Below are 18,954 nucleotides of genomic sequence, written 5' to 3'. Positions count from 1 at the left end.
GTATTTAATATAAAATATTGATATTTGCATCTCAAGAAGATACATAAATTGTCTGCGACGTGTTTGTTATGCTACGTGGAATACATCGTTGATTTGTTCAGCAATTTATTATTATGTCACAAAAATTATTGAGATAAGAAAACTTTATCTCTCGTATGAATTGATATGAATATATAAAACATGCCTGGAGGCAGACGAAACGCTGTCAGTCGGACTGGATCAACTGCTAGATCCGGTAATGGTAACATTAATTTAGTCAATACCAATGGAAGAAGCAATAGCGGAGAAAGAGCAAGTGCCAATGGTACAGATGACAAAAGGTTTGACGAAATTTATGGTGGAAGGTCTCTGGCACCAAAGCACATTCCTATACCTGCGGTACCAGTCGATGGACAGTTGGGCTTTGAAGCATTATCTTTGATCATCTCGATTATAGCAGCTTGTCTGCAATTGCTTAATTTATATAGGACTGTATGGTGGCTACCAAATTCCTATAATAGATATACTATGGTATGTTACATTTGTATTTATTACACATGGAAAAATTAGATTATGCTATTATGCATGATACAAAGAGGATAGTTATAATATATTTAGAAAACAGAACAGTTGTACTCCTTGTATTCTTTGGTATGTTTCAGAATTTTTATTTGATAGATCCTTACCTACTTGTATTTATTTTTACTATGGTGGCACATAGATTCCTATACATATTATTACGTCAGATCATTGATGTTTCATTGCCAGTTCAATCAGTACCCGCAAAATTGGCAATCCGAAATATTATAAGGTATTATTGTATGTGATTTATTAATAATTTGTCAGATTTGTAGTAATATCAGGATATTTTAGTATTTATGTAACTTAATTTTAGGTCATCTCTATCAGTTGCTGTAAAGAGCGTGTTGGGCTGGTGCCTATATCATTTGATTGAGAAGCACAATCCTATGAAAATTTTTTATTTATGTTATCCGTGAGTATCTATGAGAATTAATACAATATATAAATATTGTATCACTGAATTGATAGAAAAATGACAATCTCAAAATTGGACCTTCTCAACAATTTTTTAAATTCTAAATTGGAACATTTTAATTGGGATAATGAACATGCAATTTTTATAATTTCTTTCCTATATGTTATCATTTCAATTATATATTCTTTAAAATTTGTCATGAATTGTTTAAATTCAAACATTGTGTTTTTAAATTCAAATACTACACTAAAAAGATACAGACAAAAATTAACATTTTTGAGATAATAAAAGAAAATTGATCTTAAAGATTAATATATTTTTATGGAAACACAGATACACTGTACATTTCATCTATTGTCACAGAGTTATGACACTTTTTCATATAAGTAAATAAACCACAAATCTGTTTCCATAAAAATATATTAATCTTTAAGATAAATTTTCTTTTATTATCTCAAAAATTAATTTTTGCCTTGTACCTTTTTTTCTATCAATACAGCCATATATATGCATTTATATTATGTAATTCAAAGTAATTAGAAGTAAGTATGAATAGCTTATGACATCCATTTGTTCCAGAAGTTTATCAGTATATTTTTTTGTTATGTTATTTTTTGATATGTCGTTCTCGAATGGAAAAGAAGAACGAAAAACAAAGTATATATTAGGTATGTATCATCAAATGTGTGTATTTAATTGTATCTTATCTATTTATAATTAATTTTTTAAGTGTTCTAATATTGTAACATGACTTTTTTCATATACAGATAAGCCATTGCACAATTGCTCACTAAACGCATCGGCCATTAGAGCAGAAGTATCCACTTTGAGATCCGATTTTAATAGACGATTAAAGCGAGCTTTATTTTCGTCTTCCGGTAGCGCATATGTTTGTGTAGTTGCACCTATTATTTTTGTACCTCCACATTTACATTTTAATGTATTGTGGGTAGTACAGCATGTAATCTTGTTCTGGCTCGGAAGGATATGTGCTTACTTCGCTCAAGCTTATCCTTTCAGGTAAGTATATTCCTTCATAGTAAGAATTGTTTTGTCACAACATAATAGTTAAAGTAATTGACTTTTAGATATTGTGATGAGTTACATAGGGCAGCGATGCACTTGGGCCGATGGATTAAAATAGAAAATCGCAATAATCACATGTATATCGAACCATGGAATGAAACAGTATTGTTTCCTCACGGATCAATTGTAAGGCACAATCGAGAAATTTATCGTTCTGAAGGTTTGTGCACAGCAGCGGAACCGGGTAATCTAAATCACTCTAGATTTTATGTATGTAATCTTATTCTATCAATGAGTAACAAAAAATATTAGACTCGATATTAATTATATATTGTCTTGCAGGGTTTATTTAATAACAGAGTAACGCTTCTGAGTCCAATACTGGCATTGCAATTATTATTGGTGAACATTCAATTATTTATTTTAATAGGCGTGACCGAATGGTATCAAACACTATCGACGATATTATTATTAGTTATACATTATTATACTTTGTTCAAAATGGCTAGGGATTTTCTAGTGTCTTGGAAAGTGTACCGTGCTGAACAAATAATTCAAGAAAAGTCTCAAATGGTTGTGAATCCAGTTGCTCAATAAAATACAAGTGTCATTTCTGCAACATTTTTTATATTATTTTTTATATATATTTTCTCACGAAATAAAATTAAAAAAAAAATTAATTATTCACAAGGAAATTACGTCTATAATTTACACAAGTATTTAAAAATACGCATACATGTTTTATAGACTTTTATTGAATAAATAATATAATATATTAAATGCACATTTATTTTAAAAAACAATGTGAAAGAATTTCAATATCAGTATTAGCTGATGTGAAATCGAATATTTTAAAGATAATTAAGAATCGAGGATTGAATAATGCAATATTCAAAAATATATGTAAAGAACGTACATATTAGGAAAAACATTGCTTCTAACATAGAAATATATTCTTGATATATATATATATTTTTTTTTCTCTATCAATTAATTAGCTTAGAAAATCTCAATTTTTATAAATGCTCTAAATGATAACTGTTATTAGAAATATTATAGATAATCAAGCATAGTATTTGAAGATAAAACATATAGTAGCCTTTATGCAATTATAATTTAATAAGCTTGGAAAAATATGCACATACGAATGCATAATTAATTCTGGAAAAGAGTGCGCGTAAATTCTATATAATCCAACGCAGCTGTTATCGGTCGTTCCGATTTGGGATCTACATAAGGTTTCATACGAGCAACGCAATAATCAGCCATCTCCTTCGTGAGGTTCTGAAAAAGAAGATTAACGAATATAAATTGCATTTTGATTACAAGAACATTGTAACATATTTTTTAACGGTCTAACTGGATCTTAAGTGTTTGTATAATTCTATGTGAATTTATATACATATGTAATCCTTTAAACTGCAAGTCGAAATGATTTTTCGATCTTGAAACGCAAACTCTACTACCGTAGTAATTTTACGAGTTAAATTGACTAGCAATTTAACAATTTTTCTAAGATGTGAAAAAGTATCAAATTGTTAAATTGCCAATCAATTTAACTCGTTATATTACTGTGGTATAAATTCACACAGAATTATACAAGCAAGATCCAATTAAACAGTTAAAAGGTATTTATTTCTATTGGTTGTATTCTCATATGTATAATCGGATAAGATTTAATATTTAATATTATATTTTTTAATATTTTACAGTATTTGCAATACTTACAGCATATAATTCCTCCTTTGTGACATATGGCCGATCTGCTGCTGTGATTGCTCGGAAAGCGTTCTCTATTTCCTCCGAACTCTGCACGTTCTCCGTTTCCTTACTGATCATAAACGCCATGTATTCTTGAAGGGATACGTAGCCGTCTCTATTAGGATCCACAATATCTGCAAATAATAACACGGTGTTAAAATGTATGTTCAAAATAATGTACCACACTAAGAGCCACACTATGAATTGAAATCGACAAAACCTAATATGTTCTCAAATTCTGGATCAGGTTGTCCTTCTTCTATCATAGGAAGGTCGTAGCCCAAAGCTCTCAGGCACGATTTGAATTCTTGGTGATTCAGGCGGCCGCTCTTGTCCTTATCGAAGTGCTTGAACATCATAGAGAATTCTTTGAGTGCATCTTCAGATACACCTGACTGGTTTCGCGCTTGAATCTGTTGTTCCAAATTGTGTTGCATACGCATTCCTAACTGATCCAATTGATCCCATTGCTGTGCCAATCCTACGGTACTGTGTTCTGTATAACGATTATCCAGAATTAGATGTTCCTCTAAAATAGCTCCTAGATCTTCGATTTTCTTCAGATCTTGACGACGTGCACGTACTTCTTGAGTTTTTCGCTGTAAATTTGAATATAAATAACATAATTACATAATGAATATATAAACTTTACATAAATTATCTTTATGATAAATATGTATTTGTTTCAATTGAACAAACCTTGGTAGCTTCCAGTTGCTGTTCCAAAGATCCGGATCCTTCCATCATAGATGTTCTATAAAAAAAAATAAATTATTTACATTTCTATTTCTAATTAAATAACTAAGTAAATAAATTTCTTTAAAATGCGAACCTTGTTTCCGCAAGCCATTGATGGAAGGCATTGGCATGCTTGGCGAATTCCTTACGTAATTTATCATTTTCCTCCTGTCGCTGTGCTTCTTTCGCAAGTTCAACATCGCGTTCCTTAATTATTTTCTGTAAGTTCCGCCAAGTATCTTCCAAAGCTTCCATCGTGAACCACGTGTACGGATTCGGTCCGACATTGAAGCTCTTAATTTGTCTATCAAGAGCAGCCAGGGCTTGGAAATCAGCTTCAGCTGAGGATAAGCTTGCTTGAAATTGTGCATGTGCCTCGCGAAGAGCTCGAATCTCCTCGATACTATTACAACGTACAGGATCCGTTAAATCTTCCTCGGCATTCTCAAACCAAGAGTTGAAAGCGGATGCCTTCTTTGCAAATGTCAGATAGAGCTCTTCGATCTGCCTGAACTGATCCTGCATTCTTAATAAACGTTGTTTTCTCGAGTCGGAATCGGCCAAAAGTTTTTGCCAACGAGCAATGACATCAGCATGACGTTTTTGAATGCTGGGTGTTTGATCGTGACCAGAATCAACAAGCATTTCCTTCAATGAAGTAATATTCTGGATACCTTCGTGTTCGAAGGCATGAAGACCAGCATCAAAGGTCTCCTGTTTCGTGAGTAGAGTTTGCACGGTAGACAGATCCCGACCAAACTCCTCGGAACGCACATGAGTTTCCTTATCAGCGATCCATGACTCGACTACATCAGCCTTCCACATAAACTGCAAGTACGCGGAGTTGTCATTCAACCGTGTCTTTCTACGGGCCGCGAGAGCTCCGAGTTGCTCCAATTTGTTGCGCAATTGTGCGCATCTTTGACTGATAGCATCTGCTCGATGATTGCCAGCATTGATCAGCGCTTCGCCGGCTTCGCAAATGTCCTTGCAGCGTTCACCATGAGCTGCGAAGTCGGTTTCAAACGCATCGTGCTTCTTCAAAAGACCTTGTACGGCAGCCATTGTATCACCATAATCTTCAACGGAAAGTAATTGCTGCTTCTCTGTGATCCAGGCTTCTTCTTCTTCGACTTTGGCAAGGAACTGCTGATACGTCAAGGATTCATCCAACTTCTGTCCTCTAGTGGCAGCTAATTGTTTCAGTTCAGCCCATGCCTGATTAAGAAGTTTCAAACGTTGCTCGATTTCGGGTACTCCCAGATTTGAAACGTCCATCAATTTTTCTCCTGCTTCCTGGACAGCTTGGATAGCAGGTTCATGACTACCAAGTTCAGCCTCCAATCTCTTGTGCTTCTTCTTCAAGTTCTGTACACCCGTAAGGTCGCGGCCGTAGTCATCCGATCCGACAAGAAGTTTCTTCTCCTTGATCCAAGACTCTTCGTCAGCAATATCGCGGAAAAATTGATGTAAAGTGTTAGCTTCGTTGAGTCTCGCCTGTCTATGTGCTGCCAAGTTCCTGATTCGCTCATAACGTTCATTTATGCTCTGGCGTTTTTCTTGAATGCCGGCGGCATCAAACTGACCACTCTCGATCAATGAATCGGCTTGTGCATTCATATCCTTAATTCTTTCCTCATGCGCCTGTATGTCTGCTTCAACAAGTTGATGCTTTTTCATGAGATTTTGCACAGAGGCTAAATCCTTACCGGCGTCTTCGGATGTGAGCAAACTCTCGACTTCTCCAAGCCAAAAATCAAGATCCTTTACAGCAGCGATATAAGTACGCTGCTTATTGGCTTCCTTCAACTTCATGGACTTCTCCGTGGTCTTTTGCGTAAGATATTCCCACTGATCAGCAATGGATGCCAGTCTTTTTTGAACCGCATCCTCCGACCCGGCACACTGATGCTTTTCAATTAAATTGCCTCCCATAGCAAGTACCGATTGAATTCGATCTGCATTAGCTGCCAATTCGGCTTCGAATGCCTGATGTTTTTGGTGCTTTGACTGTATGTTGGCGGGATCTTTGTAATTCTCCTCGGTTGCTAATTGAAGTTTCTCAGCAATCCAATTTTCCATCTCGTCAGCATCTCGAGAGAACTGTTGTAGAGTCTGAGATTCGCCTAGCTTCGAACGCTTTTCAATAAGAGCGTCTTTCAAATGTCGCCAGCGATCTAACACTTGGCATCGTCTTTCATCGATGGGTTTAGCGGCGTAATGCTCGGCAGCGATCAACTGATCGGCCAGAGTTTGTAAGGTAGCAATTTTCTCTTCGTGAGCGTTGATTGCTTTGTCAAAATCTTCATGTTTCTTGATGAGAGCTTCAACATTGTCACTACTGTCTACTGCGTCCGCACTGCTGAGGAAAGCCTCTCGCGCGCTCATCCAATTTTCCGCTTGCTCGCAATCTCTGCAGAACAATTGCAATTCGAGATTCTGATCGAGCTGCATACGTCGTTGAATCCAAGCTTTTTCTAATTCTTGTCTGGCTTCTGCCATAGATTCAAGTTTCTCCAGTATCTCCACGCTAGCATAATGGCTAGATTGCAATAGCTGTTGGCCGAACAGTTCGAACGCCTGGAAAGTACCTGCTCTAGCATCTATCTCCATGCGGTGCTCCTATAAAAAAAAATATATATAAAATTTACAAAGTGGTTTGCCATTCGGTTTTCGCGTATTACACAACTTTGTTATGTGATATGATCAAATTCATTCGGCAATAGACATTACAAGCAGAAAGGTAGTAATTACGCGATATATACACACTACTCAAAAAAAAAGTAGGGAATATTTTCGAACACGCTCAAAATTACGCAATATTCAGAACACCGTAACTCGATGAAAAATCATCGCAGATAAAAAATCAAAAAAAGCATTTGTAAGCTTGAAATCTCTATTTTTTAAATCGGCAATTGATATTTCAATCTGACTGATCCTTTACGAAGCTATACGGACAAAAATGGATACCCGTCAAATCTGAAAATTTTTTACAAACTTTATAAAGGTCTATGAAGTAAAAATTACACAAAAATGCAGTTTACAGCAGTCGAAAGAGTGAATCTTTACCTTCAATTAATTTTTTTATTGATTATTGTATAATTTTTTTCACCGAGTTACTCGACATTGAAGCAAAAGTGATTATTTTTGCTTCAACGTTCAATAACCGGTGAAAAAAAATCGTACAACACTCAATAAAAAAACAAATTGAAGGTAAAGATTCACTCTTTCAACTGCTGTAAACCGCATTTTTGTATGACTTTTACTTCACGCCATAAATCTTTGTAAAGTTCATAAAAAATTTTCAGATTTGACGAGTATCTATTTGTGTAGAGATTTCAAGCTTTCAAATGTTTTGATTTTTTGACTACGATGATTTTTCACTGAATTACGGTGTTTTGAATATTGTGCAACTTTGAGCAAAAGTATTTTGTTCGAAAGTATTCCCTATTTTTTGTTGAATAGTATGTATATATATATATGTAAAAGCATTGAAAATACTCAAACTGTTAATAAGCAGTATTTTCATTGCAAAACATCGACACAAGATCAATTAGCTTCTTTTCATAATAAAAGAAAAAGTCATCAACGAGACGGATAACGCGAAATTAATTTTAGGCACTCTCGCCAAACAATTTCGCGACTTCCTTGCATGCTCAAACGTTCTTATACCTCTGGAAGTAAGCCGTATCGCGCATCTATCTCTGCTCTGTGATTCTATAATTTAAATGATTTAGTGAAGAATTTGTCAAAAAATGATTGTGACAATGACTGTGTTTGATCATACTACAATGGAGAATATTTTTACCTGATGACGTTCGAGCAATGCTTCGGCACCTGTGACGTCCGATGCAAGTTCTTCGGAAGCAACCAAGCCCATCATTGAATTGATCCAAGCCATCAAGTCACGATAATCACTGAGAAAACGTTGCAAATCATATGAATCCAAAAGTTTCTCCTTTCTGCTATTAGCTTTGGCTGTCAATTGAGTCCACTCTTCATTGATCTCCTTCTGTTTAGCGTATGTTTGCTCGGCAGTTTCTGGATGTGACTGCATTAAGCGATTAGCTGTCTCATCAAGTTGCTTGATCTTGTCTCCCAAAGCCGCCAGATCTCTCTCCAGTCCTTCGTGCTTGCGCTGCAAAGCCTGAACGCTGCGCAAATCTTTGCCAAGGTCATCATTGTTTAACGCCGCGTCTTTCTCGCGAATCCAATCCTTCGTTTCATCAACGTCGCGATGGAATCGTTGCACCTCGTGAGCAGAACCAAGCTGATTAGCTCGTTCTGCTGTGAGCGTTTGCAGGCTGGTCCATTTCTCGTTCAAATCCTGGATTTGCGTCTGAATCTTCAATGCTGCTTCAGTCTGCCCAAGGCTCATCAGCTGCACGGCGATTTCATTCATCTCAGCCAAACGTACTTCGTTCGCCTTGAGATCAGCCTGAAAGTCATCAAACTTCTTTTGCATAACTTCCACTTGTTCCAAATCTTCGCCCACATCCTGCACTTGAGCGTGATTCTCCTTGTCCTTGATCCAAGTTGCTAATTCCGCGGCTTCTCTCACCAATACATAAGCCTTGGCTGTTTCGTTAAGCTTATTTTGACGTTCGCGTGCTAAACGCAAGAGATCATCGTATTGCGCCTCGATCTGTGCTTGTCGCGCGGCGATCGAGCTCTGCTCTCTAGCCAAGTTCTGTTGAGATGCGCTAAGACCCGCCTCGGGTTCCACGCGCTTTACATATGCCGCTGGTACAAAACCTTGACGATCATTTACCTCGACTTTCCACCAATCCTTGTTGTTGGAGTTGAGCAGAGTCAGAGTATCGCCCTTTTTCATGGATACTTCTCTGGGAGACTTCTCAGTGTAGTCGTAGAGAGCTACGACACATTCCTTGCCGGTGATGTCGACCGTGGGTGTCTCTTGCTGTCTGCACGCCGCAGCTTGATCTCTCAGCACTGCGATAGTGCTTGCAAACGCTTCCAGATCGCTGACTAAGGCCTCATGTTTCTTCAGAAGAGCCTCTGAACTATCCTCATCTTTGCCGTAATCGCCATTCATCACTATAGGACGTTTCTCCTTCATCCATGATTCAGCTTCATTCGCGTCAGCGAAATATTGATGCGCCTGCAAAGAATCGTCCAAGTCATTCTTACGTTGTCGAGCTTTATCTTTCAACTGTCCCCAGTGTTCATCTAAAGCTGCCAATCGCTGATTGATCTCCTCGGCTGCAAAATGTCCCTCTTGCAACATCGTCGAGCCTGCTTGGCAAACAGCGGCCACTCTTGGCTCATGGTTGTTGATTTCGGCTAGAACAGCTTGATGCTTCTTCTGAAGATTCTGCACGCCAATTAAATCACGACCGCGATTCGTGGACGCCGCAACTGGTTCTTTCTCGCGAATCCATGCTTCCTCGTCCTCGATATCTCGGAACAGTTGCTGCACTTGGAGCGAGTCGAGGAGTCGTTGCTTTCTCACACTCATAGGACGCTGCAGGGCGGCGTATCTAGTTTGTAATTGATCCTGCTTAGTTTTGATATTATCAGCATCAAAATGGCCCGACTTAACGAACTGTTCGGCCGCTTGAGCAATACTATCGATCCTATCCGCGTGAGAGCCCACGTCAGCCTCCAGAAGCGCGTGTTTCTTTTGCAAGTTCTGGACGCTGGTCAAATCTTTACCATAATCTTCCGACATGAGCTGTCCTTCCACCTCTGAGAGCCACAGTTCGATGTCCTCTACTGTTCGGTTGAATTGTTGCTGCTGGGAGGCTTCCTGTAATTTCGCACCTTTCTTCTCTGTAGCTCGCGTTAAGCTGTCCCATAGTGTCACGATCTCATCCGAGCGGGTGCGTATGCGATCGCTAGCATAGTGACCACACTCAATCAACTCCTGGCCAGTAGCTACCATCTCCTCCATGCGTGTTTTATTCGCGTTTAGTTCCTGCTCGAAATTCTGATGTTTTTGGACTTTGCCGTTCAAATTAGTGGGATCCAAGTAACTGTCATCAGTAGCGAACTTAAGCTTCTCGTTAACCCAGCCCTTTGTTTCGTCACAATCCCTCTCGAATTGTTGTAGTTTGTATGCATCTTCAAGACGACGACGTCTTTGAGCTGATTTCTCGAGGAGAATAGCTCGTCTTTCCAATAACAGTTGCCGTCGTTGCGCCACGTCATCTGCAGCATAATGCTCGCCCTCGATCAACTTTCCAGCAAAGTCATCAAGCACCTTAATCTTCTCTTCCTGAGCTGCCAAAGATTTATCGAAGTCTTCGTGTTTCTTGATAAGTGCCTCCACACTATCAAGGGAATCTCCCAAGTCTTCGTTAGCCAAAAAAGCTTCTTGTTTAGCCATCCATGCGTCCGCCTGCTCCGTGTCCCGGTAGAATAGTTGCAAATCTACACATTGCTCGTACAAGATACGCCTCTTCTCCCACAAACTCAAAAGAGATGACTTGTCATCGGCGAGAGAATTTAATTTTCGTGCCACTTCTTCAGCAGCGTAATGCTTCTTTTCTAACAATTTATTACCAGCCAATGTGGTTGCATCAAAGCTATCGGCTCTGGCATCTATTTCTCCTTTATGTTCCTGATGTCGATCGACCAAGGCTTCAGCGCCGGCCACATCTTTAGCTAACTCGTCTGCGGAAATAATAGCACGCATATCATTCATCCAGGATACTAAGTCACGATAATCTGCTAAGAACCGATGCAAATAATAGGATTCATCAAGTTTCAGGCGTCGCTCCTTTGCTTTTGCAGTAAGACTCTCCCACGACTGTAAAATCTCGGCGCGTTTAGCTTGAATCTGCTTAGAATGATCAGCTTCGTGAATCGCAGCGAGACGATCGGCTTCCGCACCCAATGTATATACTTTGTCTTCCAGAGCAGCCAAGTCGCGCTCGATACCTTCGTGTTTTCGTTGCAACGTTTGCACACTGGCAAGATCACGTCCGAAATCATCGGACGATAAAACAACGTCCTTCTCTGCGATCCAAGCCATGGTCTCATCAGCATCACGATTGAATCTCTGGATCTCGTGCGCTCCAAAGAGCTTCTCCTGTCGCAATGTGGCTAATTGTTTCAATCTCTGCCAGGATTCGTTAAGCTCTTCCTTCCTGCGTAAAATGGTATCGCGTTCGGGATGTCCGTCTAATAACAATTTATCCGCCAGCTCATTCACCTCTGTAACTCTGTATTCTTGACTTGCCATGTCCTTCTGGAATTCATCAAATTTCCTTTGGAGCACTTCCACATGCTCCAAGTCGTGTCCAAATTCATCGGTCGTTACAAAAGCTTCCTTGTCGTGAATCCAAAACATCACTTCATCACAGTGACGAATGAATTGTACAAGAACTAAAGCCTGCTGTAGCTTCAAGCCCTTATCAGCTAAACGGGATAACAACAACTCCCACAGGCGATGTAGCTCCTCTTTAAATAATTAAATAAAATTATATTAATAAAAAACAATGTTTGCTGTATACACATATACAGTATGTTTCATAATTACATTCATACTTTACTAATACAGTTAAAGCAAAATGAGTTTAAAACGATCTACATACTTTAAATTTATCTTACATAAGTAGTTTGATAAAAGAATACTTGAAATCATTGTTTATGAACATAAAAATATTCTATACATTCCAAATTAGTTTACATAATTTAAGAAAATAATTCAAGTCATTAAATATTCGTGAAATGTTAAAACATTCTATATATATATGTGTGTGTATGTATACATGTGTAATGTATGTGTATGTGTGTGTATTCTAAATTTATTTTATAAAATTTGAGTAAGAGAATTCATGAAAGAAAAATTATGAAATCATTACTTATTTGTAAAATATCAGTTTTTAATTTTCGACTTGCTTAGAAAAAATTAATTATTAATATTTATGTAATACACTTTACACATACATAAAAAGTCAATAGTATACTTTGACAATATTTTAACGATCTTGAAAACAAATAGTTATCTCTAGTGCTTGAATATACCTAGTCTCTTGCGAATTACATCGCTAGCAAAATGATGTTGCGCTATCATCTCAGAACCAGTATTATCGAGTAGCACGATGGCATTTGAATGAGCAGCGACTTCTGCTTCAAAAGCCTGGTGCTTCTGGATCTTTGCCTGTAGATTGGTTGGATCTTTGTAACTCTCATCGGAGGCCGCTTGGAGCTTTTCGTAAATCCAACCTTCGAGTTCGTCCGCATCTCGCTTAAAGTACTGAAAGACGTACGCAAGGTAAGCGTGAATAACAATAAATTACATAATAACACTTGAGAAAAGAAGAGCATTCAGATACGTACCTGAAAGCGACGGGAGTCCTCAAGCTTGTCCCGCTTGTTGCGCGCCTCCGCCTTGAAGTTGGCATAGCGTCCCAATACTTGTTCTCGCCTCTCCTGAATGTCCTCCGGATTTTCGAGGATCTTCACCTCCTTAGGCGTAATTTGATCCATGGCTGGCCACGATCTTTAAAATAACTCTGACTATCGTTCAAAATGGCCTCGGTGGGGTGTGGCAGTATCACTTTGTTGTTGGAATCGATAAACGACGTTTTCTTCAATACACAGATACTGGCAAAATTGTCGAACGCGTGCGCAACAAATATACCGTCGTCGATAATGCGAAAACAATTGCCGAGGGATTCCCGAATTCGCTCGCAAGCTCGCAAGCTCGCTCAATTTCGTCTGCCACGATTGACGTTCTGATGACTTGACCTCATCATCGGATTCTTTCTGTTCTTATTCTGCACTCGGCCACACTTGGCATAATCCTAAGGGGCTCCGCACAATAAAAAGAACTGGGAACAGAGAACAGAGAATAAGAATTTCAACCTATCAGAAACTGTGTATTCCACAATACATGATTTCTGATAGGTTGAAATTCTTATACTCTGTTCCCTTTCTCTGTTTCCTTTTATTGTGTGGAGCCCCTAATATTCCCACTATTCTCACTTCCGTACACCGGTGAACTTTCCGATGGCACCTCTTGTTGACTGGACGCTTGGTCAAACATTAAACCAATCATAGCAAAGATCCAATCGACTAGCTTCGTCGGTCAGGTTATATATAACCGTTACGTCATTAAGGTACAATTTCAAGCAGCGAAACTTTGCTGGCAAAGACACCCCACTCCGTCGATTCGTGCGAAAATGCGAAGCTTCGTTCAGGCACCGACGAAATACTATTAAAGACTATCAACCCTGAGCAAATTTTCGGCGGTATAAAAAGAGCCCGAAGATAATTGAAGGACGCTGACATTATCGACAATTAATATATTTATTATTATTAACATAAATATTTGGTTTATACGTTATTAAATTCATGATTTTTTATTACATAAATGTTCCATAAATAAATATGCATACTTGTAAAGCTATAATATTCTATATATTGCAGAAAAATTATAATTTTTCCTCTGCAATTATCATCTCTGTTGATAATCAAACTTCGATGATAGCACTGAAATCAAAAATTTTTTTAAAAATCTAGCATTGTTGAGTTCTAAATGCATAAATACGTCCACTAAACTAATAATTCATAAAATTGGTACAATATTTTCAGTTTTTAACTCTTAATTACTTCAATATTCACAAGGACGCCAACTCCCGTAAGGATGTCGATCTTTAATAGTATCTTGTCGGTGGCTCAAGGCTCAGGGTGCCGTCACATGAGGGTGATGTCCCATGCAGTGGATCGTGCATAAGCGGATTCGCGAAGGATATCACCAATCACAGGCGATACTTCTGAAAATTTGAATCCATATTAATTTATTTCAATCCATTCTCGTTTGCTGGGTAACGCATAACACATAAAACATAAGAAATTCAACCAATCAGAGTTCTTTATTTGATGAAAAGGAAGGAAACGGAGGAATTTAATTGATTAATTTTCTTATGCATGTTATGCAAGAATCTTTATAAATGGAGAGCACAGACTTTTGCACAACTTTAACACATAGAGCATAAGAAATTTAACCAATCAACAATTTGTACTTATTGTCGCGTAAAAATTACAACAGGATGAATTTTTTGATAATTATAAAAATTCAAGATACTATTGCGAATTACTAAAAGTTTTTTAGCAAGGTTATTTTATCGTTAGCGGGATAAATTTTACAAATAGAAATTTACTTATCAATAGAGATAATTAACACTGACGACTCAGATAACCAAGCGTGCGATATCCCACGATATCCGCACAAAATACTGCTACTGTCACAAGGTGGCGGTGTACGGCGTAATTGTACGGTAGCAGTACAAAAGTGTACATAATATTATACTACAGCGTATCAACACTATACCTGTACTGCATACTGTTTAGGTACATCATAGTACATAAAACCGGGAGCACATAGAAAAACGTAAGGCCATAAGACGTAATCAGTAAGGAAATCGTAAGATTGGATTCGCTACTGGCCTTACGGTCTCTACCGTGATTGGGCAATTCGCTTACTGATTATGTTTTTGTGTGCCATGGGCTTAAGCGAATTACCAAATCACGGAGACTGTACGGCCAGTAGTGAATCTAATCTTACAATTTCCTTACTGATTACGTCTTACGGCTTTACGTTTTTCTATGTACTCCCGTACCGTATCAATATGGCGTACTATTATCAACAGAGACTATGGAGACCTCTAATCGAAAACGATATACATGATAATTGGTACTACGAAAATACAGCATATAATTTCCTAATCTGAAAATAGTCGTTATAACATTAAAATTAAATATTAGACAGTAATTAATTGGATGTTTAATTGAATCGCACAAATTTCTCAGGATCATATATTGAACAGATGTATCATAGCTATACATCCATAATTATATAGGTGTTCGTGAATCATCGAAGTGCAATGGTTTCTAGACAATTTCAAAAGTCAAGGTCAATGGATAATGGTATGCAACTGAATGAGTGATCGCTTCGAAGTACTATGAAATTATAGTTGTCAAATTCAGGGAAAAACATTTTTTTTTATTATAATTTTATGATGTGTATTCTGGAATAAGATATTAATCAATAATAATACTCATTTTAGTAATAAAACTATAAAATTAATTAATTTTAGTAACATGCGTACATTAAGGCGTACATTATCAGTACGGCGTACCAAAAGTACCGATACTGTAAGCTTTAAGTACGCACGTATGTGACAGGTACGGTACCGGCACACACAGTACGCCGTACGCTCATCGTACTAATACCGTGGAGATATTTTGCTATTTAAAGAACGCTGACATTATCGACAATTGATATAAATTTACTATTATTAATATAAATATTTGGCTCATACATTATTAAATTCATAATTTTTTATTACATAAATGTTTCATAAATAAATAGGCATACTTATATTCTATGTATTGTAGAAAAATTACAATTTTTTCTCTGCAGTTATCATCTCTGTTGATAATCAAATAAATATCTTTGACGATAACACTAAAATCACGATTTAAAAAAAAAATTGAGTATTATTGAGTTCTAAATGCATAAATTTGTCTAAACTAATAAATCATAAAATTAATACAATATTATCAATTTTTAACTCTTAATCACTTCAATTTTTTCAAGAACGCAAACTCCCATAAGGATATATCGATCTTTAATAGTATCTCGTCGGTGCAATTAATGAAATTAATGAAAATTAATGAAATTAAATAAAAATAAAGGAAAAAATATATACAAAAATAATAGCCATAATAACTAGCAACATATATGAGTTTTTTATTCATTTATAATCGCAAGTCCTTAAGAGCAGGATTGTGCGTAGATTTTAAGATTATGTTTCCACGGATTATTTACGTGAAATTTTGCGTGATGTTTACATAATCTTTTGTTACATAAAAAATATAGACTATGTCCCTATAGACACATAATATTATTTAATATTAAGTAATATATAATTTAAGCATATTCTTAGAATATTAAATGTAACATTTCAAAAATATTTTACTAACATTATATAATATTAAACAATATCCTTAAAATATTAATAGATGGTTATATATATGTCCACTTCTGATAATGTTATATTATTATTAAAAATAACATTATTTAATGTTACTGTAATATTGTTTAAAAATATTAAAAAGTATTATAATAGCATTTACTTTAATTTGTAAAACTGCTACATCTGTTCAGAATAAGTATTATACGTTTAAAAACTGAAAATGATTTTGGCGCGCAGTACTGGATATGTACTTAAAATCACGCTGAAACATTTTTTTAACACAAGCAGCATAGACTGTTAAAAATTTTTCGTTACTGGATTGTGAATTTAAATTGCACTAAATTAAAAATAGTACTTATAAATATTTTAATATGTCAAGGATATGAAGGGATATTATGTAAAGGATATAATATAAAGGATATTATATAAGTGGACATATAAGTTATATAGAATATTCTCGTAATATTAAAAATTATTATATGATATTCTCAAAATATTATAATAACTTATTTTAATTTTCTTAATAATATCTATATAACATTCTGGGAATATTTTGCGCTTATAGGGATAGACTATATTGTGAAATGTATCACTAACATGTTTTATATAATATAAAATAATTAAAAATTAAATTATAAAACAGTCTTTACACGCACAGAGAATTGTCCAAAATACATTTAAGAATCCAATAGATTATTATGGCGGTCCCAACACTAGACTTATCATCGTTGAAGATCCCTACTTTGTCATCACACGTTCTCACTTTTCTTTTTCATACACATAATAAATTTACTTTCTTAATTCACATATTTTATTCGCAAATTTCCTGTAAAAATCGATCTTTGGATACCATTTCTTAGCAATACAGATTTTTATTTACATAATACACAATGTTCACTTCTTGTCTGTAACTCGTGTAGAGTACATCTTGTACAAAATCCCTGAATAAAGTCTCATATCTAAAAGCTGAATAGACCAGTCATTAATCTCTATTACACGGCATTTAATCGGGTTTAATAACATCCATAGTTATGAAATTGACCAATCATAGTTGTTCCTCGGAAGAATAGAACAACTGTGATTAGCCAGTTTCATAACTACGGAGATGTATTAAACCCGATTGGGTGTCGTGTAAATGTAGTTAGCAGTCATTGTGTAGCAAGTATCCACAAATTGGTAACTCCGACGTGACTTTGATGTCGATATTCGACGGGGACAAATATCACGATGTGATTTCTTCGGATTGAGAACATAATTTTGACGCTGAGGAAATCCATCAAAGTAGTGCCATCAAAAGAGATAATAGTCTTCTGCCATTTAGATAGTCGGTTTCGGAAGTCACTAAAACGTTGCGACGTCTAATTTAACAGACCTAGAATGAAGAATTTCAGCTCTTGAATTTAAACATTCGCGAAGCAAATCACGATCTAACTTTCACCGGAGAAAAAATTTTAGAGTCAAGAGATTCTAAGTCAAGAGATAAAGCCGACGCATCTAACTCTAAAATTTGTTATTATCATAGAAAATTTGGTACAAAAGTTATTGTACTATGCCTCGTTCTATGTTCAAAACTTTGACCATCACTGACAGGAAAACCTAAACAGGAAAACTAACTTTGCCATTGGATGTTAAGATATCAGACAATAAAATGGATGGTGCTAATAATCTCCTCATTTTTACTAGCAAGTCTTCTGGATTACGCTTTTTAGTGGACACAGGAGCTGATATCTCTCTTTCCAAGAATGTTTTGCCCAAAGTTGTCGCTAGCCTCTATTAAACTTTTTGCTGCTAACGGCTCTGTAACAAATATTTACAGTCACAAGTTGTTAACTTTAAATGTTGGTTTGCAAAGAATTTTTAAATGGAAATTTTATAACGCAGATGTTTCGCATTCTATTTTAGGTGCAGATTTTCTTAGTCACTTCGGCTTACTTATTGATGTAAAAAATAAACGTCAATATTACTGGTTTATCGCGTTATAGAAGAATTTCGGTGGTTAATCGTTTTATTATTTGCACTATCTTACCGAATTCTACTAACCAAAGACTTTTAGCTGAATTTTCGAATTTTACAAAATTCACAGTGGTTTCTACTGTGAAACGATGGAGTTGAACATCATATTTTAATAGAGGGTTAATTGATATTTTTTACTCCTAGAAGTCTATCTCCTAAAAAATTAAAATTTGTTAAAGCCGAATTTATGTTTATGATGGAGCAAGGCATTTGTCGAACTTCCAGCAGTACTTGGGCAGCCCCACTTCATACCTAAACAAATCATGGAGATTATGCGGTGATTACCGTGCTTTGAATGCAGCTACTATCCCGAATAGATATCCTCTACTGCACATTCAGGTTTTTACAGCTAGTCCCTAGGGTAAGAACATTTTCTCTAAAATTGATCTCGTTAAGGCGTATTATCAAGTTCAGGTGGCAAAGGAAGATATTCATAAAACAGCAATTACAACTCTATTTGACCTATTTGAATTTTTGGTGATACTTTTA

The 18,954-nt window shown here is 36.3% G+C and overlaps 2 protein-coding genes across 4 annotated transcripts; one reads left to right on the top strand and one right to left on the bottom strand.

The window, feature by feature from the left end:
• Nucleotides 1–38: 38 nt before the first annotated feature.
• LOC108746480 (transmembrane protein 39A) lies at nucleotides 39–2,635 on the top strand. 2 transcript variants are annotated; one of them, XM_018483281.1, is made up of 7 exons: nucleotides 39–510; nucleotides 642–790; nucleotides 875–973; nucleotides 1,559–1,644; nucleotides 1,744–1,996; nucleotides 2,065–2,272; nucleotides 2,345–2,635. In XM_018483281.1, exons 1-7 carry the CDS (start codon nucleotides 181–183, stop codon nucleotides 2,597–2,599), a joined length of 1,380 nt encoding a protein of 459 aa, XP_018338783.1. In that variant the 5' UTR covers nucleotides 39–180; the 3' UTR covers nucleotides 2,600–2,635. The 2 variants fall into 2 exon arrangements, with proteins under 2 accessions (XP_018338783.1, XP_018338782.1); XM_018483280.1 differs by having other exon boundaries at nucleotides 181–510; nucleotides 1,556–1,644.
• A 397-nt stretch (nucleotides 2,636–3,032) lies between these two features.
• On the bottom strand, nucleotides 3,033–12,958 carry LOC108746478 (spectrin alpha chain). Of its 2 annotated transcripts, XM_018483276.1 has the most exons (9): nucleotides 12,809–12,958; nucleotides 12,494–12,725; nucleotides 8,310–11,926; nucleotides 8,174–8,218; nucleotides 4,596–7,123; nucleotides 4,463–4,517; nucleotides 3,984–4,362; nucleotides 3,731–3,897; nucleotides 3,033–3,286 (listed from the first exon to the last, which is right to left on the bottom strand). In XM_018483276.1, the coding sequence occupies exons 1-9, from the start codon at nucleotides 12,956–12,958 to the stop codon at nucleotides 3,158–3,160; spliced, it is 7,302 nt and encodes a 2,433-aa protein (XP_018338778.1). In that variant the 3' UTR covers nucleotides 3,033–3,157. The 2 variants fall into 2 exon arrangements, with proteins under 2 accessions (XP_018338778.1, XP_018338779.1); XM_018483277.1 differs by lacking the exon at nucleotides 8,174–8,218 and having other exon boundaries at nucleotides 3,158–3,286.
• Between the last annotated feature and the right edge of the window lie 5,996 nt (nucleotides 12,959–18,954).

The sequence above is a fragment of the Trachymyrmex septentrionalis genome, unplaced genomic scaffold, assembly GCF_001594115.1.
Source record: "Trachymyrmex septentrionalis isolate Tsep2-gDNA-1 unplaced genomic scaffold, Tsep1.0 scaffold172, whole genome shotgun sequence".
NCBI classification, from domain to species: domain Eukaryota; kingdom Metazoa; phylum Arthropoda; class Insecta; order Hymenoptera; family Formicidae; genus Trachymyrmex; species Trachymyrmex septentrionalis.
Note: the sequence above shows the minus strand (reverse complement) of the source record. Positions and strands in the feature narration are given on the sequence as shown.

Bases quoted from the DNA above. Each gene is read 5' to 3' on its own strand.
- LOC108746480 (XM_018483280.1), top strand. From the start codon at position 181: ATGCCTGGAGGCAGACGAAACGCTGTCAGTCGGACTGGATCAACTGCT. The intron at 791-874 runs GTATTATTGTAT...ACTTAATTTTAG, and splicing joins GCAATCCGAAATATTATAAG to GTCATCTCTATCAGTTGCTG. The intron at 1,645-1,743 runs GTATGTATCATC...TTTCATATACAG, and splicing joins AAAAACAAAGTATATATTAG to ATAAGCCATTGCACAATTGC.
- LOC108746478 (XM_018483276.1), bottom strand. From the start codon at position 12,958: ATGGATCAAATTACGCCTAAGGAGGTGAAGATCCTCGAAAATCCGGAG. The intron at 12,726-12,808 runs GTACGTATCTGA...TACGTCTTTCAG, and splicing joins AGGACTCCCGTCGCTTTCAG to TACTTTAAGCGAGATGCGGA. The intron at 3,898-3,983 runs GTTTTGTCGATT...TATTATTTGCAG, and splicing joins AGAATTTGAGAACATATTAG to ATATTGTGGATCCTAATAGA.